The 22,243-nt window shown below is 34.1% G+C and overlaps 3 protein-coding genes across 3 annotated transcripts; 2 read left to right on the top strand and 1 right to left on the bottom strand.

Moving 5' to 3' along the window:
- The first annotated feature begins 4,632 nt into the window (after window positions 1-4,632).
- Window positions 4,633-5,572, top strand: LOC130655822 (uncharacterized). The gene is made up of 3 exons (XM_057458627.1): window positions 4,633-5,003; window positions 5,092-5,124; window positions 5,201-5,572. Exons 1-3 carry the CDS (start codon window positions 4,733-4,735, stop codon window positions 5,563-5,565), a joined length of 669 nt encoding a protein of 222 aa, XP_057314610.1. The 5' UTR covers window positions 4,633-4,732; the 3' UTR covers window positions 5,566-5,572.
- Window positions 5,573-8,004: 2,432 nt separating this feature from the next.
- On the bottom strand, window positions 8,005-9,524 carry LOC130655812 (uncharacterized MFS-type transporter C09D4.1-like). The gene has a single exon (XM_057458614.1). It carries the CDS (start codon window positions 9,472-9,474, stop codon window positions 8,077-8,079), a length of 1,398 nt encoding a protein of 465 aa, XP_057314597.1. The 5' UTR covers window positions 9,475-9,524; the 3' UTR covers window positions 8,005-8,076.
- Window positions 9,525-10,460: 936 nt separating this feature from the next.
- Window positions 10,461-22,176, top strand: LOC130655808 (uncharacterized). Its single transcript, XM_057458610.1, has 4 exons — window positions 10,461-12,079; window positions 12,520-12,719; window positions 13,459-13,662; window positions 18,360-22,176. The coding sequence occupies exons 1-4, from the start codon at window positions 11,905-11,907 to the stop codon at window positions 21,648-21,650; spliced, it is 3,870 nt and encodes a 1,289-aa protein (XP_057314593.1). The 5' UTR covers window positions 10,461-11,904; the 3' UTR covers window positions 21,651-22,176.
- Window positions 22,177-22,243: the final 67 nt, after the last annotated feature.

Below are 22,243 nucleotides of genomic sequence, written 5' to 3'. Positions count from 1 at the left end.
AAATTCTAAAGAACCAATCAAAAATTTTTAAAAAAATGTTTAAATTCCTAGACAACCTTTCAAGCTCTTTCATATGAGCTCAACTTGATTTTTCATGGGAGGTAACCTTAAGTTTGGAGAAACGGAGTGTATATTCTGCCGGTACCGGCGGAAATAGTAACACGCGTTAGTCGGACGGTACCGGCTGGTTAAGGAAGAAAATTATTCTGCCGGCAGTAAATTTCCCGCCAAATCGCGTACTTAACATCATTCAGACATAATCGTAATGGCGGATGATGTTGATGGTGCATTTACTGTTGGTGAAAAGTTTGCGAGCTATAAGGATTTATGTAATAAATTAGAACGTTTTAAAGCATCACACTTCGTAGATTTATGGATTAGAGATTCTCGGACAATAAAAGCTTCTCAAGGGAGAGTAAAGAAAACACTAAATCCTGAGTTAAAATATTATGAGCTAAAACTGTCTTGTGTTCATGGTGGTCGTAAATTTCACTCAGAAAGTTCAGGAAAACGCTCCTCGCAGTAAGTAGATATCAATAAGTTATTTATTTCTAGCTTTTTATTGAAAATAATTTCTGCATAGTATTAGTTTAGCAAGCTCTGTTCCTCTGTGTTCACCTAGCCTAGCTAGCTACTGTTCTTTTTTCTTTATTGCAGAACACTGAAGAATAACTGCCCATTTAGTATCAAGATTAGGGCATCTGCAGATGGCCAAACTTTAGAAGTAAAAGATATAGTTGATAAACATAATCATGAACTCAACCAGGTAACTGCTAGCTACACACAGTGGTACAATTTTTATGATAAACATCATTTACCTTTATGACGTTTCGCCACCCTGTTGTGGCGTATTTCAGAGATTAAACATTGCTGTACACTGACAATTACATATAAATGACTACTATATAATAAATACAATAAAATATTGAAACCTAATAATATAATAATAATAATATAATAGTAACAATAATAAAGTGTTCAGTCATATATAACTTAAGACGTAAAAATAATGTACAAAGTCAACTTAAAAATTGTTATGTTCGAAGGTATAGTTTAACGGAAAAACGGCATGGCTCTTGCCTTGCAGTTGCGGGTTCAATTCCTGCTGCCTTCATTTATTATCTGTATATACATAATAAAATTAAAAGTAATCTTTTTAATATAAATTTGATTTTTAATGTTAATGTTATAATGTAATACATTTAAATGGTATATTTTTCATAGAAGTTGTTCAACCACTTGCCAAAACAAAGGCGTCTCACAGACCAAAGCAAGGAAAAGGCTAAGTACCTGCTCTCAATGAATGTCAACAAAAAGTTATTGCAGCAGGAACTCTCGAGAGAATGTGGGAAAGTTGTAACACTCCGAGATATTTCCAACATCGCTGCAGAAAACAAAAGAGAAAAAACTCGTAACGACCTAAACTCAGTTGTAGATATTTTAACAAATAAATACGGTTGGTTTTACTTATTTATCAACTCTGTATTATGGGGCAGTTATTGTCTTCTTTGTTTCTCTTTTGGGTTTTTTTAGCCTTCATGCTTCTATTTTGAAAGAGAATTTCTAAAAATACAGAGGTTTAACTCTTGACTTACCAATTGATACTGTAAACATGATTGCAATAAAATTTTCACTTTGTAAACAATTTGTAAATCTACTGTAGGTTGCACTGTTAGCATTCATGCTGATGAAGAAAAAAATTTGATTGGGATTTTCTTTCAAGATGATTTCATGAAAATTGTAACGGCAGCATATGCTGAAATATTTTTCATTGATGCTACATATAAGTTGACAGAACTAAAAATTCCTGTTTATTTGTTGGTGGTTGAAGATTCCATGGGTGGAACCGAGGTTGCTGCTGTGGGGCTTCTTGTATCTGAAAATGAGGAGTCAATTACTTGGCTTTTAAACACTTTTAAAGAAAATAATAATGGGTTAATTCCTCGCATCGTAATGGCCGACAAAGATCTGACATTGAGAAAGGTGGTTAAAGAAATTTTCCCCACCTGTAAACTATTGATTTGTTTATTTCACACACTACGTAGTTTTAAGCGTGAAATTTCTAACCAATCATTTAATTTACGAGAATGCCAACAAGTGGTATTAAAAGAACTTTTTCAGAAAATGTGTTACAGCAAAACGGAAAGTGAATATCGTGAACAATACGATCTATTTATGAAGGCTGCTCCAGAAATGGTTCAAAGCTACTTTACAGAGAATTGGCACGATATAAAGAATGAGTGGGTTTTAGGTGATGTCCTTAATGTCAATAGCTTCCTAAATACGACGAACAATAGACTTGAGAGCTTAAATGGCAAACTCAAATCTGTCATTAAGTTGTACAGTCCGTTAGAAGACTTTATTGACGGTTTTTTCACGGTTTTGTACTCCTTAAGGAACGAACGAGATCACAAAGCTGCATCAACATTACTCAAGCGCAAAGTAATACCATTTAATATTTCAACCCCTCAATACCAATATTCAAATTTGTTAACAAGTTACGCCTTAAATTTTGTGCTGAACCAATTAAAAGAAATGAAAAATGTCGGAAATGTTCATAAAGAGGGGACAGTTTTCAAAGTTCGTGGTGAAATGCATTTAAATGTCAACACAAATTCGTGCACATGCAGTTTTACAACCTCGATGCTGTTACCCTGTCGGCACATATTTGTTGTACGAGAACTTGAAGGTTTACCTCTTTTTGACGAAAGTTTATGCGCTGACCGGTGGACTAATGATTTTCATAGAAAAACACATCGGATGTTTATATCAGAGCACCCATCTCCAGTCACACCAGTTCATGTATCCTTAAGAAAAGGCGAAAAGAAGGTATTGAATCTTAACGAGCGTTACCGCAATGTGCATCGGGTCTGCGAAGAAATAAAGACAATTGTGTCGAGTGAAGGTACGAAACGGTTTTTGGGAAAGATGGATGTTCTAAAGAAACTTGTATGGTATTGGGACAATGACGTTGATGTACAATTGCTGGGAACAAGAGGTTCTTATTATTTTTAATATTTATTTTTCTAAAATATGGCGCAAAAGGATAAACTGCATAGGCTGGAAAAATGCACGGATTAATAATTTCCTTTTATTCTTTAAGATGGCGTTGAAGTTGCATATCCCAATGACTATTCTAATCAAAATGAAACAGCGGCATCTACATGTGGTCAAGATTATGAACAAACGGAAAAACAAAAAGAAAGTGATGAACCTCCAAGTGAAGTTGAAACAGTGGAATTAGCGGAGGCGGATGACATGGCATCAAAAGACGTTGGTGTATTAGAAAGTATGTCAGATGTTCTTTCCTGATACCTCTCGGATTTTTATATTTATTTTTGTGTTAAATGAATTCATCTGCCTGTGGGACGTAGATTTTTTTTAAATAATTTAAATTTAGAGTCGAATCTTGATCTCAAACTACCGGTTAAAATTAAGAGAAGAGGTCGCCCAAAGGGAGTGGATTTTAACGTAATTGGTTTACCATACAAACGCAGGAAAAAGGCACTTGACAAACGTCCAACTCCTTTCAAATTACTACCTGTTCGGGAGCAGCAATGTCGCATGATGTCATGGATCTTCGGAGAACAAAAAGGTGAAGAAATTGTCAAAAACGGCACTACAGTTTGTGAAAATGATCTTCCGAAAGCATGTTCACTCTCTATGGCACTTCTAGATGAAAATGTGGATACGCAATTGATTTACAAGTACTTTACTTCAACCGCATTTGCCAAACTACAGAGACTTTTGATTGTCAAAGACAAAAAGGGAACCTGGACATGCCCACGATGCAAAAATGAAGCAGACGGTCACGTGATAGGGTGCGAAGTGTGTTTAAATTGGTACCACCTGACATGCATTGGTTTAAAACAAAAACCAAAAATGGTTAACTGGGTGTGCAAGACGTGTTTGACTAGGAAATGTGGGAATTCAGGTAATTTTTTTGTCAATTCTACAAATACGTTTTGACATTAAAAATATTTAACTATATATGAATTAGAATATGTTTATTCCAATCTTCTCGTATTTATATTTTCCTTAGTACCTGTTCGAAACAATATCAATGTACCAAAACCTCTTCCAATTTCTATTGAGGCGAATCGCAATGTTTGGTCCATGGCTTTTGAAACAGTTTGTACACAACAAATGTCGTCAAAAACGGTTTTAACCCCGTCTAGCTCTCCATTTAAGTTGTACTTTGACGACTTACAGTCACTTAGTCCACGAACTATGGTGTTAGGGGAAGTTATTGATGGCTTATTTATCCTGATATCATCAACAGTATTTCAAGAGAAAAATATTTTCATTTTGCCTTCTTCCTTTTTCGAACGCGTTAAAAGAGATTCAACACTTGAGGTAGTTTTGCCTGGTGACTGTGAAGATATCGATTTAATCGTGTCTGCTTCTTTTTACTCCAACCACTGGTCCTTGGTTTTGATTGATTGTGTGCAAAAGAATATTCTTTATCTGGACCCTATGTATGGTTATGTTCCAGACACGAAATTCAAGCAAGATATCAATGTTATAAACCACATCATTTGGTATAATATTCTCAATAACAATTTGGAAACGCCAATACCGGAATCCATACCAGACTGGTGCATAATCACATCAGAGAGATTTGAGTTTTCTTTTTCGCGAAAGTTACCAAGGCAGAGAAACGGAGTGGATTGTGGCATATTTGCGGTAATGTAATGAAAACGAAAGTGTAGACGAAGATGCGTTTCGAAGGATGGTCGAACAGGATCTTCCAAATTGCATAAGTGACGAATCATTCGATATAAAACTAATTAGGAGATTTTGCCTAAAAGAAACTTATGGTAAGCTGTGCAAATACATAAAAGATGCAGTTGAATCACGGAAAGAAAGTTTGTGTGGAAATTGTAAAGCAGAGTTGGTCGAACCACGCTCTTGTACAAGGTGCTTAGTCAGATACCACGACATTTGTTTTAATAGCACAGATGGAAATATTTGCTTTAGTTGTGAGAAATTTTTGAAAAAACGTAAGTTTTTTTACAAAAGTTTATAATACAGAAATCTATAATTATTTTGTCATTACATTCTCAAAATAATGTTACCATATTCCATTAGGAAAAGAGGAGATGGAAAAAGCAATTGAAGAAGGTATATAGCCGGCATCATATTTTTTTGCCACTTAACTCGCTTTAATTTTTTATTATTAGTCACTTCTGCTTCTTAGAACAACGTGAAAAAAAAGAACTAGAAAGGTGGTTTTGTCATTGGCGGCTGCTGTTAAGAAAAATGGCACATGACGGAAGTTTGATGGATATTGTGCAAGAGTCAAGTGATCCTGATAACAATAAATTACTTGCGATTTGTAAGTACGAAGGGAAAAAGTACGCCCACGCGCTGGAAGAATTATTCAACACATTTCCGAAATTCGAAAAGGAGTATAAGTTATATGCCAATGATGAAACTGAACCAAAGGAAAAAATTTTACATTTTGTTCATCACGGTTATAAGGAGAGCTTTGACATTGGTAAAACTACCTGTGCTAGATTAGAACATATTGTTATGCGACTCGTCAATGCGTATAAGTCATGAACCGGTAACACGACTGATGTATTTTTATTTTTGTTCTAATTAACTTACTTGTGTTGGTTCAAGAACTTTCATTTTGTAAAAATTCAGAAAGTTTGGTATATGGAGATCTTTATCTTTATATACTGCAATTTTAATAGTACAGTTTTTAGTAGTGTTTGGTACACTTTACACGTTTTTTTTGTCTCCGTCATGTCGTGGAATAAAACCGGAGTTTTGTTTGCTTTGAGTTTTTTTGTATTTTTGCCACGATTATGTACTATATTTACTTTTTGCAAAATAATACCTTTTTGGTGTATTTATCGTGATTTCCGTTATTACTGCCGGCAGACTAATATCTCTCTTTATTCTGCCGGTAGTTGATTACTGCCGGCAGAATTAATAGCCCCCTTTATTCTGCCGGTAGTTACTGCCGGCAGACTATCTCTCTTTATTCTGCCGGTAGTTGGTTACTGCCGGCAGAATAAACACCCCTACTTATTCTGCCGGTACCGGCATAATATCCACGTCCTTGGAGAAACCCTTCATTGGAAGAACTGTTTCCGCAAATTCAATAAATTCAGGCTCATTATCGTGATCTGGTACAGATAGTTCGCTAAATTCTTCTAGCTCATGAAGATCTAAAGTTTTTTTAAAAGACTCGCAACAATATAATTCTGGAACAAAGTACAATGTATCAGGCCTTTCACGGGGAGCAGTAGCACCTTTGCTTGGTGCTAACAGATGTTGATTCCAACGAATCGAAAATTCATTAAGATTCTTTCTGATCAAATCCATAAAGCAGTAGCGTACACATTCAGCAATGAGTGCATCACCAGCATCTAAAAATCCTAAGTGCAAGTTCCCTGAAAATAACCTCCACCAACTTGGTCTGTCTTTTGAAAGTTGTGACCAAAAAGACTCAATTCTTTGTTTAGCTGTTGGTGTAACAACAATAAAACTGCCAGTGCCAGCATATTCGTCATTATGCTGAGATCTTAATGCAATCTCAACAGCTTCCAAAATACAGTTTTCAGTACCATAATTAGACCTTATTCTTGTTGAAAAAATATATCACATGGCGAGGGGACTGGTCCCGTGTAATAAACCTCACAAAAGGTTAAAATTACGGACCAATGATGCAAAATTGCAGACCAGATTTTAGAATTCAAGTTGTAAAGAGCCACATGCAGAGAAGTGTTAAGTGTGTAGAAGAGAAGTGTCAAAACACTGAAGAGAAGTGTCAAAATACAGAAGAGAAGTGTTTCGTTATATAGAAGAGAAGTGTTTTTGATTTGGAAGAGAAGTGAGCCATAGGGGCCATCGTAACTTTAAAATAGATTATTTTTTCTGATTCAGCACGCACACGCCGTTGTCAAAATCTTATATTAGGGCTTTGTGTTGCGGTTGCAACAGTGGAATGGCGAAGATTTTTTCCACTCAAACAAATGTGGTCTAATCGATCACATTGATGTTTCTAAAATAAGAACATTGCATAATATTCGTCGATCGGCGTCGACCAAAATTGGGGTAATTAACGGAGGTATTTAGGTATTTTGACAAAAACTGCTAAACGGGAGGGGTGAAGGTTTCTATCAAAAATTCGCGATTGTTTCGCGAATGTTTCTTTCTAAGTACTTTCGACACCTCAAAAAATTTCGAACAAAATATAACTCTCTTTGTACGTTACCTAGCATATTAAAGATGTTTTAATAAAGATATATTGACCAATCAAATCGAATGTAATTTATAAGCCATGATTGTTTATTTTCACACAAATGAAAATAAACAATTTTTTTTCAATGATTTCTTCCACAATTATTTACATCTTTTGTTAATTATAAAAGGTAGTTTTCGCAAAAATAGCAATGATATAATTAGTTCAGTCAAAATACCTTTAAGGCAAGAAATTGTTTGTGAAAGGAAAGATTTCGTACTTTAAACCTGGAGAATTGTGCAAAAATCGGAATAAAAATCGCAAATGTGTCGTTTTATTGAAACTGCAGTATTTGAGATGTAGCCTCAAATAGCCATTGCCTCGCATGTATGGTATGTCAAGGTGCATTTTACAGGGAAATTGCAAACAAGCTGAGAATAAGGTAAAATGCGAATTAAAAGATTGTGAACGTTGATCCCTGTATATCGGAATAAGTTTGCGAATAAAGGCAACTTCGTGCACATTACTTCCACATTTCTTTCTTCCCCTATATTTTTTGTCGGAATATATAAAAATTATATATGTAAAATATATATACAAATTTTTTGAATACTTTATCACATAGCTAGTTGCGTGTAATATTAGTCTAAAATTAAACTAAGTTAAGATTATTCAACGCCCAAAATGTCAATTTGGTAGAAATCAACATCATTTTTCTCAAAATGCTTCTTAAAAACAGAAACAAAATATTGGCAAAACGAAAGAGTAAACATTCTTCTAAAAAATTAAAATGCGTTTATTATAAAAAAAAAAAAAAAAAAAAAATTCCAGGTTCATATTATTATTTACACCTTTTAAATACTCTGAACCGTTTACAATCAATATGGCATTTCCAGTACTGGTTCTTCTGCCACATTTCTTTTTAGTTTAACCTTAGCTAGAAAAACCAAAACAAAACACAACGCAATAAAAGCAGCAATCACGTAACAGGAGGTATGAAACTTCTTTTCTTCAACAAGCCAACCAAGAAGAAACACAGTGGGTATACTGTAGAATCGGCCTACAGTTATTGGTCCCACAAAAGACATACTTTCAGGAACAGGATAGGTCATTTCAGACATCATATCGACCAAGATTGGCCCAAAGGGAATAAAAGCAAATAAACAAACCACAAAAAGCGTAAATGTCAGAGGGAGATTGTTCCATTCAGCAAGAGATTCAGAGAAACCAATCCAAAATATTAAACTTACACCAGACAAACTCAGTGCCAATTTTTTGTATGCTTGCGTTCTATCCAAGACGAAACCAAAGAGTACACTCCCAATAATTCCAACAACAATTCCTGCAAAGCCCATCCATCCAACTGTCGCATCATGATTAGGAAAAGTGGAGGACATTATTTGATTCAATATGACAGGCACGATTACTAAAAGAACACTGTTTAGTGCAAATGAGTTGCCACACAAGTGATAATTGACATTTTTCAGCAATTTTTTGTAATTGCTTTTGAAGTCTGCAAATGACATACCACCCGGTCCATGCCGGATAGCTTGCGACATTGAAGGAGGTTGCTTGGGTCTTCCCTTGAAAAAAACTAATATCGCAAACATCAGCAAAACACACAAGGCAGCTTGGGAGTATATAAGTTGTCTTAGTTTCTCACCTACATAATCAACATTGCTTTTGACATCAATGTTTTTAATTAACAAAGCTGGTTGTAAGAAGCCAACAGCAGCACCTGCATTTCCGAGGATGATTCCAATACTTGTACTGATAGCATGCTCACTTTTAGGAAACCAAACTGCTGAGACTTCTGGTGCTAGTTGAGGTAAAATACTAGCAGCAATAGCTACAATGGTTTGGCCACAAATGAAAAACAGAAAGCCATTTCTGTGTGTCCCAGCAATCATTATACAAGCACCTATTGCATTTATTGCAGCAGCTAAAACCATTGTAGGTCGCAAGCCTAATTTCGATGGTAAAAACGAGGCTGGTATTGCAATGATCACCTGCATAAATGTGAAAGCGTTTGATGACCAAAGTAACATGTAAGTGTCTATGTCATAAAATGCACATGTGGCATCTGTCACTGTGAACAAACTTAACCAGACCAATGTATTTGAAAATGCTGTCAAACTATACAAAGCTAAGATGAACCATCTGTACTTAAAAGCTTTTATTTCTTGATCTGAATTGTCTTTAAACAAAATTTCATCGTCATCATCACCATTGGCACCATCTAATGTTTCTGCAGAAGAAGTATATTGAACATCCATACTTTATGCTATATACAACTACAAAAAACAAACAAAAAAAACATCAAATTATTTATTTGTGTTGCCAACAACATACATACAGGTCTTCTACAGTGTGTCATCATCGTTAGACAAATAAAGTTAGATTTCCGACAAATTTATTTTCTTGCTTAAAAGTTAAATTCACAAAAATTTCAAACTCTCAGAAAACCAATTCACACAGCGATTTGATGCTTTCACAATTTAGTTGGTTTAGCTAAACAGTTTAGATTAGATGCGTTTAGATAAATTTCTTTAAATGGAACAAAGAAGCCTGTATGTAACACTAAGCATTCGTACGGTTGCCGAAGTGTGCGGCATGTGAGCTTTCCAGTGCGTAAATGGAATCGGAAAAGAAAGGAGAAGCGGCCATGTTTTTATTGTGTTGGTTGTGTTTATTGTATTATGGAAACCCTTTTTTATTAGTCATTGCGTTACTATAACTAGATAGTTGGTAATCAAGGTAATGTTAGCTAGACTTAGGAACACCTGAATGCTGAAGCCATCCATTTTCCCTTATTTCATAACTGAATGCTTTGTACTACCACCTGCTGGATAACAAACGATTTTAGTGCTCTTGTGTAAGGATACCAGGGCGGTATCCTAACACAAGTGCACCCAAACAGCTATAAGCCAACTTTTAATCATTTTCTATCAATTTTCTTCTCTTGCTGCAGCTAGGCTAGGTATATTATTTGAAAAACTAACTCTACTTAGTCTCTCTCCGATATGACGCTCCTTAAAATTTGATTCAACACACTTCTGCACTGATTGTTCTATTGTGTGCAGACCATATATGTCATTATGGCTCAAGTGTAAAAGGCTCCAGGTCATGCTAAACACTAAACATATTGCAGTTAGAGCATTTATGTTTGAATGTAAGGTTTGTGGAAAATAACATATTGGTTTTGACAACGTGATAAAATTTAAGTTAGAAAGACTGTTTTAAACAATTTGTTTGAAAAGATTAAAGAACTTTTTGTTGCATAACAGTGGGTTACTTCAAACAAGATATTTTTTGCAATCCATATGCATTATAAACGATATCCCCATAAAGAAATGTCCTGTGGTGTAATTCCATACATTCCCTTGGCATCTGTTTCAGTTTTTCTTCTTTTTTGTTGACAAATGCTGTCGTAAATTATTGTTATGTTTTGTTTCTATTTTAAAGGGCTGCATTCTCTTGAGAACTGTTTTAATTTTTCTTTATTTTCTTCACATCAATGTGCTGTTAAGTAAATAAAATTGTCATATCAGCAATACATTAAACTAATTCATCAATGACAAAGTTCTCAAAACAGAAATAGGCTTACTTGGCCTGTTCGCAATGATTGAATTGAAATGAAGCCTTTTCATACCACAGCTTGACAATTTGTACAACAGCAATAAAAACATCAGTTGGTAGTGTATTGACAATATTATCAGCTTTAGCTCATCATTAGGTGCTTCAAAAGGAACAGTAGCATTACATGTATCCAAGCGCCTAAAATAAATATTTGATCCCTGACTGGCGGTTACTGACAGTCAAATGGTCACTGACTGCAGAAATTCGACATTTGACTATCATGATTAAAAAAGAAATGGTCAAATTGACCAGCAACTAACCATATCCACAGGTGAAAAGACGGTTTCGAAATTTTCGCAAAAACACATTTTTAATCAAGAGTATAGCTTTACGGCAAAGCATACAGTATATATACCTACCAATAACTATGAGCAGATAAACAATCCACATTTCCGTCCAACTTCAACTTGATCATTTAAAACAGTTTCATATCGCTTGTGGGTAAATTAATTGTGAAAAAATGCTGATTTTTATTTAATTAATATGCTGTTTTTCTTCCCAGTGGTTAAATTAAATAGTTCTTCTTTTTACTTATTTTAAAAGAATTTTTCTTATAAAGTAATGTAAAGTATATAATAATCTATTTCACATTTTGAATTTACTAGAAAAGGAGAAATACTAATTTTTGACTATATAACCAAAATCACTGAATATTAACCCTTGTAACTACATATTTTACACCTTCAAAAATTGCACATGCAAATTTTTAATAAAGTAGCAACGTTATATTATTGGCAAAATATGTACATGCTTTTGGCATGGCATTTGCAACATTTAATACATACATGTCCTATAAGTATATAGTTACAAAGTTTAATTAAAGACACGCTCTTGCTATGCATTTAAATTGTGTACAAAATCCTGGTCACTTACAATAATTAATTTGACTGCACATTTTAAATTCTTGGCAATCACGTTGACCTGCAGGAATAAAATATTTACTTTAATTGCTGTTGGTATGCAAAATATACCTTTTCATAAAAAAAACAAGCCAACAACCATTTCGCAACTATATATTGTTACATGTATATCCTGATGTTAAAATTTGTTATATAATACTTAATAGAATGTCATTTTATCGAGGTGGTGGTGGTTATCGCCCACGTGGTGGAAGAATGCCAATGCAAGGTGGTAGCCGTTTTGGTTTGGCTCCACTAATGAGACCAGATAGTAATTTTCGAGGCAGACATGCTGCACCATTTAGAGGAAATTTTCGTCCACCAAGACAATCATTTAATAGAGGTGCGTTTGATTTTAAAGCATAATTAATGTTAAAAGGAAACTTTGGCATTTAATTTCTCCAATAGTAAAATGGAATGAGGTAATCTGAAATGTAATGTGCATTACAGTTTATTCACATGATAAGAATTTTTGCTATTGCATGTCTAGTACAGCACAACTTTTTTTCTCATGGTTCAAATTAGAAACATAAAGTCACTGTACAAAACTATATGCTGACTGTAAAAAAAACCCACTGGTTGTGAGTGTGGTCTGGGAGCACTGTAGGTCACCTGCCATTGATCTCTTGTGTATTTAGTTTTTATAGAAATAGGTGTTACACAAATTGATGAAAAAATAGGATTCACAATTTTACCATTGTTTGTTGATTGTGACCTGCTAATTTGAACCCTACATATACATACAGACAACTATAGAGAAATTATTATGCATTGTTTGAATAGGTGGTTATAGAGGAATTCCTGCAAGAGGGGAAGTTATTCGAATGGGCCCTTCACGCCCTGTTGCACCAGTTGTTAAAAAGGAAGAAGAGCAAAAGAACAGGAAAAGTGAAGAAACTAGTAAAGTTGAAAAAGAGATGAATGACAAAAAGCCTATAGTAAAAACTGAAGGGAATAAAGACCAAGAAGCTTCAGCAAGTCAGGTATATGAAACATTAAAAGTCTGATATGCAAATGCCTTTTTCTAGGTGTAAGTGGAAAAATTTGACTCAATTATGGTGCATCAGGATAATGTAATGCTATAATGTATGTTGTCTAATTTGGCAATTGTATAAAAAATTATTATGGCAAGCCATGCTTTAGGTCCGCTGTTTATAATAAACAAGGTGGAAGAACTATGTTGTAATAGGCAATACCAATCCTAGATATAACGATGAACTTTTGCAAACAGAGAGGCTATTTCATAAAGGACTTGATTCAATTTTACCTTTATGCAAGAAATTTCTTCTCGTTCCTGAAAAATGTGAAGATAAACTGTTTCCATTCTCGAATTAGTAGCATTTTTCCCCCACTTAACCACTCATAACGAAAATGTGTCAATTGAGTTTTGAGCTGTTTAGCATGTTTACATTGACAGACTGTCACATTCAGCAATACCATATTATATAAATCTCAACTACTTTAAAATTATTACAAGATAAGTTTTTGATGCTGTCCTCTTTTAACACTAGTTTGTATATGATTTTAAAATTGAAAGTGGGTCATGTGCTTTAAAGCTATCTCTTTTGAGATAGTTGGTGATACAGATTATGTTGTTGTATATAACAAGTGGTCATTATTCTTCCAACTATTTTACTTGTAAATATTAGCGAGATGGATTGCAATGTTCTATTTATCTCCATTTGTGTATATCTTTCAATGTATATATTTCGTTACATTAAGGAGGTAAAGGATGAACCAAAGAAAGACAGTAAAGCTGACACTGTTGTTAAATCAGAAGGCCCAAGGATCCGTTTAGACAGATACAATAGCGAACTTCATGTTGAATTTTCTGACGATGATTTAGTAGCTGGTAACATGAAAGGAGAAGGATTTGAGTACATGTGGGGAGGTGCACGAGCAACCCATGGAGTATGTAGTGGCAAGGTACTTGTTTATTTTCCTCTGATTTGACTTCATTTCATCAGTTTATATAAACAAAACAAGTAAACTTTTAGTTGAAATTTTTGTTAATAGACAAGCTCTGATGAAAAATCGTATGAGTATGCTTAAATCTCAACATTTTGTTGTATGATTTGTAAATGTGACAAACTTCAGTTTGAAAGTCCTGTTGTATAATTCAGCTTTCCTAACACAATGGATGATGACCCATTGGGGTGAGCATCTCCTAAAAAATTCTGCCTATGAAATCGAAATTATCTGGAAGTCAACATTATTGTGAATATGAAAAGAAATAGGAAATATACAAATTTTACCAAGAAAGAAACCCTGGAAATCTATAGCTAGAAGTCTTCTAGAACTTTCAAATATGCTGGATTGATGGTATGGCTGCTATGCCTTATTCTTTATGGTTTCAATAAAAATCTCCATGCATATTTTCAAGTTACCCAATGTGGTTTTTAACTGCAAATGTACATTGACACAACCTTAATTAATTTGTTTCTTCTTTTATTGTTGCATTTTCATCAGAAGTAACTTATCGGCAATGACATTACAATGTGATTATGCTCCATTACCATACTAACCCAATCTATATGCGTGTTGAGCATATTGTTACTGAAGTTGGCTCAAATAAAGCATATGAAACTTATTCAGTCAAATGAAACATAGCATTCTGTACAATGTAGTAACTTCCTACTTTAAAATGGACGTTCTCCAATAAATTAATTCATTTCCAATTGAACTCTTTTAATTGACTATCAAATTAAATTATTATACAGAATTTGTATACCAAGGGAGCTTGAATATATACCCTAGGTATTTGTTAAAATTTCTAGCTTTTTCCCTGGGCTGTTTAGCTAATGAGTGGGTTACAAAAATATTTATTCCATTGTGTTTATATACAAGATATTTATTTCACTGAATTTACAGCATAAACACATAAATCCTGTTGTTGTTGTTTTTAAAAAAACGAAAGTAAAAAAAGGGACAAAAAGAAACAAACTCGTACAAACATGAGGACAGGGTTAAAATTTGATATACATATAAATTAAATGATCTATGGGTTATTTATTCAAGTTTTATGGTATGCTTATGAATCAGAGCATATAGAAAAGTTTATGTCTGCGATAAAAGATTTACATACATGCTCAATCCAGGGACCAAGACTTTGGCCCATTTATATACTTTTTCGCAAGCATTGTTATTTTGTGGTAGCTGAAATCCAAAAATTTCTAATGTTCAATTCTACGTCTCCTAAAATGTTAAATAAACCAGATGAGAAAACTCTAAATCTACATCATTATTATAATGATTCTTTAATTCAATATAAAATCCACACTAATGAAATTGTTGGGTTTTTGTGTGGCTGAAATGAATGTCTGGGTAGCAACTCTGTTCCAATTTTAAAATTTTCGTTTCAAACATCGCTACGAATATCCTTGTTCTACCATGTATATCCTACTTGCTCTAATTAACTCTTATTATTATTGTACATATATGCTTCTCTTTAATAGCCCTTACATTCTCACTCTTTCCTTGCCTTTGTATCTTTAAAACGTCTAATTTATTTCAAAAACATTCAAAAACTTCTTCATATTAATACTAATACTGAAGAGTTAATAATGTAGATTCTTACTTTAAGGTGTGATTACCAAAAGTAATTTTGTAATTGAAACAAAACTTGATATGATTTCTTTCTTTCCTGTTTCTTTTCTCTTTTCCTTGAAAAATCTTTTTTTTTGGTTCAGCAAGGCCTATTTTTAAATAAAACTGTATGTCTTTTCTAATCATCCATCCACACTCTGCTATAACCATTTCTCCATCACAGTGCTATTTGACACAAAAGCAATGGATTTTAAAGAGTGATCATTCCAATATTCAGAATTAAGCATTTTATCTAGTTACAGTGTATACATTTGTAATTTCAGGGGAATTCTTTACATGCAATCTATCTACAACATTAAAGCTTACCTCCCACTTCCATATAAGTTAATCTTTAATTGTTAGAACATAATGTTAAACAAAATTTAACCCTAAAGATTGTTTTTCCCCACTTCAACCACTTATTCTCCGAACTTGTTTCACTTTTATTCAATTAGAGAAAAATGAATGAATTCGTTACGATGCTCAGAGTACACTAGTAATTTAAAAAGGGCCATTTTTCCAAGTAGCAAATTACTATGATTTTTGATGCTTCGTGAAAGCTCTTATTCAATATGCCAAACAGATTTGCCTTGTTTCTAGTTTGTTTGATCTTAGTCTTATAATCGCAAAATAGGCAGGTTTTTTTTTCTTACAGGGAACCCAAGGTATAAAATGATGTTAGACTTATATTATAGAGCTTGAAAAGTTGGTTAACAATTCTTTTTAAATTTTTTAAAAAACTCTTTTCGTTCTCCAGTTATTCACGGTTGAAGAATTTAATGATGCTGCATAAATTATGATGTCATATTAAAGTAATAGCAAATTTTGACATTTTCTGTCATCAGTAATTTTAGACCCGTTGAAGGATGTGCATTAAAACTTTATTAATACGTATAGATATTATAAATATGAATTCACCTTTATAATATCTTACATTGATAGTTTAAATACACATTCCTTAACAGGTCTAAAATTACTGATGACAAAAAATGTCAAAATTTGCTATTACTTAAAAATGACATCATAATTTATGCAGAATAATTAAATCTGAAATTCTTTAAATATCTTGAGAACAAAAAGAGCTTTTTAGAAAATTTGAAAAGACTTGTTAACCAACTTTTCAAGCTTTATAGTATGAGTCCAACATCATTTTATACTTTGGGTTTCCATTATATACTAATATTAATTATATACTAGAATTAGTATACTAAAATACTAGAATTAAGTTGCTTTAAATTGGGAGGTAAACTTTAAGGGTAACTGCTTTGATAGCATGTACTTTTTCATTTATGGCATCTAGTATGACTATAAAAAGCTGGAAAATCTCTAATTATTTGCAATTGTTGAATTGAAGCGAATGTTGTATTGAACAAATAGATGTCAACCGATTTTAGCCAACTTTTCGGTTCAGTTCATCGTAATTACATATCTAATAATCATACCACTGAATTGAAATTATGTGGTATATTTTTGCATGAATATATACCTTATTTTCATGTTCTTTCATAATAATATGCTTTATCAATTCAGAATGTTGTTCATTAACCTTTTTCAAAACTCAAAATTCTTTTAGATATACAAAATTCATCTACATACAGAAAGTACTTCTAAGTACTGCTTTGTACAAAAGTAATTTTAAATAGATTTATGTGTTCATCTTTTTCTTCTAAACACAAATCTTTTTCTATTGAAATGTGGTAAATCTATTGTTTTAAGATCTTTTTTTCTAGAATCACTTTCAGAACAAGATGCATATGAGAAAAATCAGCGGTATTTTAAAACCAAAAGAAATAAAATAAGCCAAAGATAAAATAAAAAAAAGAAAGAAAGAAAATTGAAAATTGTGTTCTAAACTGCAGAATGATAATCCTTTGTTAATAGTCTCACTTTTACATTGATTTGCAACAAAGTTTAACACATCACTGTATTTTCTCTGTATACAAGGTTCGATAGCTCAAAAATCATCCTTTTTTGTTGATACTTTTCTCATATTTCAGTTACTAAATAGAATTTAGACTACAGAATCAAAAAATTGAAGATTCATTTCATTTTTCCTTAAAATTTTTATACTTACCCTTTAAGCACAAACCAAGCAATGGTTCTTTCTTCAAATTTACAAAACTACATTGCAAAATTAGATTGCAAAAAATATTTTTTATGGCTTGATAAATTTTGCATGTAGAAATGAATTATTTTTCTTTGCATTAATAACTGGACAAAGATGTGTAATATTGCAAGCATTGAAAAATTATTACATCAGAATTGTATTCTATGCCATGCAATCAATAAAAACTTTCACAAGGTTGCTTTTTGACATTTATTGGAAATTGGATCTATAATTGCACAGTTATTTAATAATTTCATCTTATACACATAAAACGGATGTAAATAGGTAAACAATTTCAACTTTGAATTACAAAACTTTTTTTCTTTAATCACTTTAATCAGGTGTACTGTTAACAGACCTGCATAGTACTGAGATAATTTGCGAATTATCTGAAGTGTTGCATCTAATAAAGAACAAAAACTAGTTAAGGGTAGACCTGACAGGATGATTTTATTATTGTGCTCCCTCAAAATACTTTTTTTTAATTTAAATATTTCAACACTTTACATGAGCAAATTGAATAGATTTTGTTTTTTTCTGATATATCCAAAACTTCTCCAGCATACAGGTTTGTACTTTGCTCTTTTCAACCAGGTAAACAGATATTATATCACAGAATGGCCACACCTATAAAATGCTGTAAAGTAAGGAAATCGATTCTACACCAGGTTTTTCTCTATGTGTAACATATTTGATAAATCTTTCTATAGAGATGACAGATGAGGTGACAGCTGATTCTGCTGTTCGAAACCCTCCATTTGTCCATAAAGTTTTTGAATTTTTTATTGTGTTTTAAAACAATGGGGAAAATTCCTTACAATATTCTTAAAAATCCTTTAGTTTTAAAGAGAAAATTTTGTGGCCATTCTGTATCTCTTTGGCTTACTGACTGCTGGTTACAGTCCCAACAAATTAATTGTTTTCATCTTAGGTTTGTTTTGAAGTGCACATTTTGGAGAATATTAAAGTAGATCTGCCTGAAGAAAAGACGCCTTGTGTTTGTCGTGTTGGTTGGTCTGTGGATGGGTCTGATTACCAACTTGGAGAAGATAAGTTGTCATGGGGATATGGTGGTACAGGAAAATCTGCATATGACTCTAAATTTCTAGATTATGGCAAAAAATATGGAGTAGGCGATGTTATAACTTGTTGTGCTGATCTCAATTCGACACCAAAGGCAATCTTCTATATGGTTAATGGGGAATATCTTGGTGTTGCCTTCAGATTTACAAATGAACTGAATGGTAGAGGTATTTATCCCCATGTGACTTCGAAAAATATGAAGTACAGAGTAAATTTTGGTGAGGCAATGCCAAAGTTCCCCATCACAAATGGCTTCAAAATGCTGGCTAATTTATCTCAAGATGAAGTGGTATCTCCTCCACCTGGTCCAAGCAGGCCAGAAGATGCAGAAGTTATTATGATGGTTGGATTGCCTGCTTCTGGTAAATCGTTTTGGTGTGAGAAGTATGCAGAACAGAATAAGGATAAGAAATACCACATTCTTGGTACAAACATCATTATTGACAGAATGAAGGTGTCAAACTTGACCAGAAGAAGAAACTATCATGGCAGATGGGAAGAGTTAATTAAGCGAGCATCAAGTGTACTGAAAACACTTTTTGAGGTTGCTAAGAAAAGACCCAAAAATTATATCCTGGATCAAACTAACGTATACTTCAGTGCACGGAGAAAAAAAATGGAAGCATTCCGAGGCTACAAAAGGATTGCTGCTGTTTTGGTGAATAAACCAGAGGTGTTAAACATGCGAACTGAGAAACAACAAAAAGCTGAAGGTAAAATTGTCCCTGAAGAAGCTATCATGGAAATGAAAAGAAACTTTACCCTTCCCGACGTTGGGCCTTCATTTGACGAGGTATGGTTTTTAGAGGAATTGAAGCCAGCCGCTAGAAATCTAGTGGAGTCGTATAGATCTGCAGGTGAAGCTTTTAAGAAGGCAGCTACCAAAAGACCCCTTCAATCACAGGAACCAAGGGTTGAAAAGCAAGATGTTGATAATAAGAGACCAAAAAGAGATTTGCCACCCAATTGTGGTTTTCAACCTAGTGGGGATTCTTACCAAGCTTCATTAAATGCAAACACCCCAGGAAGTAGATCTAATAGACACGATGAAAGAAGAAGAGAACCTTTTCCTGACCGAAGCTCTTTTGTTAGAAAAGATGAAAGACGGGATGACAGACAAGATGAGAAACGAAAAGATGGACGTGATGACAGAAGGTACAATAATTATGAACATGATCGAGACAGGGATGCCAGAGATTCTAGGGGTATTCATCGCGATACAAAGGAACGAGATATGAGAGATCGGGATATGAGAGATCGAGATGTGAGATATCGGGATACCAGAGATATGAGAGTTCGAGGTACCCGGGAAATGGATCAAAATCAGCGTAATGAAAGAAGACCCCCTCTGCCCTGCAATGATAGAAAGAATGAAAGGTTTGCAGATCCATTTAATGATGCCAGAAGTCCACACAGAAGTCCACAACACCAATCATTCAGGGATCGAAGTGCTAACAGGGATAGCCCAAGACAATCTAACAGGATAGAAAGAGAGGTATATCCTCGTAATTTGCAACACAGTGACCAATATGGGAGGTACCAAAGTGGCGATATCAGAGATTTTTCGAAAGAGAACAGAAGAGCCTCTGAAATTCGTAACAGAGATTTCCCTTTGAGATATAATGAGTTAAGAGATGACAGAAGGGAAGATCCATTCAAGGATAGAGCCAGACAAAGCCCAGAACGATTTCGTTCCTTGGAAAGGCAAAGAGACCCTTACTATTATGAGTCTGCACCTCCAAAGCAACCTGATCGTGCATCAAACGAAGACCGATACTATGATGGTCAAATGCCAAGACCTGATATCACAAGAAATGAAATGGACCGTCCTTACTTAGATGCTCCTTTTCAATCTGGTCAAGATTTGGACAGAGGTTTTGATCTCCCCAGGTTTTCTGATTCTCAAAGGAAGCAAGAAGGTATTAGAGAACCAATTTTTCTGCACAATAAGGGAAATGAAAGGCATCTAGAAAACAATCCTCCGCCCTGGAGAGAATTGCAAGTTGATAGAGATTATGTCACTAAGGAAAGGTATAAGCCGGCAAGTGAGGAACAACAATTTTTAGAAAGGGGAAATGAAAACGAATATAGGGAACAACTAGGCAGAGATTACTACAATTCACAGGGGTTTCGACCAGGTAACATTGAAAGGCAGAATGAACGGCCCTCACAGTATTTTGACCGGATTGCCTCACCTAGACCTGCTGTTCCAACTGATAGGCGATATGAAGACCCATCCAGACCAAGTGACATCAGAGGAGAAAGAGATTTTGACAGACCAGGATTTGGTATCGACCCGAGATACAATGAAAGTAAGCCTGCATATGAAACCCCAAAGTTACGTGAAAGTGTTTATGACAGCCCGAGACTACCCACTTCACAACAACCATTTGCTCAGAGAATGCCAGACCGTTATCTACGACCAGAAGATGCAGTAAAGCAAGAACGCTTTAAAACTGGAAACCAACAAATTCACAGGAGTTATCCTGATGAACGACATGGTTATGGTGGTAGATCAGATGAACTTCATGACAAGTATCAACCAACTCAATATAAAGAGCCATATCAACCACATCAAACCGAAAGGCGCATGGATTACCAGGAACCAGTTAGAAACCAAGCACAATTCGACGAAAGGCCTCAGCGTGATTATGACAGAGGAGCTATGGAAAATTCGTATCGAGATCAGTCAAGGTATGAGCCAGATACCAGGCGTAATGAGTCTCGCCAGTATGGTGCATCTGCTACATCTATGAATGTTAATGCCAGCAGCTCAGGCTACCTTTACACTTCTAACACAAACCAAACCTACGGTAAGCCTGATGATAAAATGTCAACAAGTTATCAGACACAGATGACCACTTCTACAGCAAACTACAGCCGTGATAGCTACTCCAGTTTTGACCAACCAGGTTACAGAAAAGAAAATCCCCAGAGTTACAACCAACCTAGTGAGCAGCAAAGGCGACAAAGTGGCCCTTCATTGTTAGGTCTACCTCAGGTTGACCCTCCTGCTAGACCAGTTGGTAATTCACAATCGTACGAGAAGCAACAAGAAGATTATCAAAAAGCCTACAGTCAGTGGTATGCAAATTATGCTCAAGCCTTTGCACAACTTACGCAACAAAACCCAAACTAATTTCCTAAAAGTCACGTATATAATGGACTATGAACTAACCTTGCAAACTTTTGTTAATATAATCCGTAGTGCAGTATGTTTTCATTTTGGATAGATTATGCAAAATATTTTTGTTAATAATGCTTTATAAATTGGTTTAAATTGTAGTTGTTTCTTATCTCTTATACAAGACCATTGAAATGTGAGAAGCTTCGGTGTATGCTTTTACTGTCCTGTTACTTACAATATTTGTTGTGTCTGCGGTCTTTTTTGTTTGTATACTTATGCATATTTATTGCTAAAGCTTCCGTTTTTAAGATTTAGCATAAGTTACTCTGTGAGAATGTCTACAAATATTGTTTATTCTCACAAGACAATCTGCCTTTTATTATATTTAAAAGGTTTATTTTATTCACAGTTTATTTTACATGAAGATTTTTATATAGAGCTTTAGCAGCACTGTAGAAAAGCATGTGTTGTGCAACTTTATCTAACTATTTACATGTATTTCTTTGGTTGAACTTTTAAAGTAAAATCATTAAAAGAATCTGTTTTTTATTTTACTTGTGACCTACAGTTGATGGATTAAGGAAAGTACATTAAAATCTAAGAAA

This window comes from Hydractinia symbiolongicarpus, chromosome 8 (genome assembly GCF_029227915.1).
Source record: "Hydractinia symbiolongicarpus strain clone_291-10 chromosome 8, HSymV2.1, whole genome shotgun sequence".
NCBI classification, from domain to species: Eukaryota; Metazoa; Cnidaria; class Hydrozoa; order Anthoathecata; family Hydractiniidae; genus Hydractinia; species Hydractinia symbiolongicarpus.
Note: the sequence above shows the minus strand (reverse complement) of the source record. Positions and strands in the feature narration are given on the sequence as shown.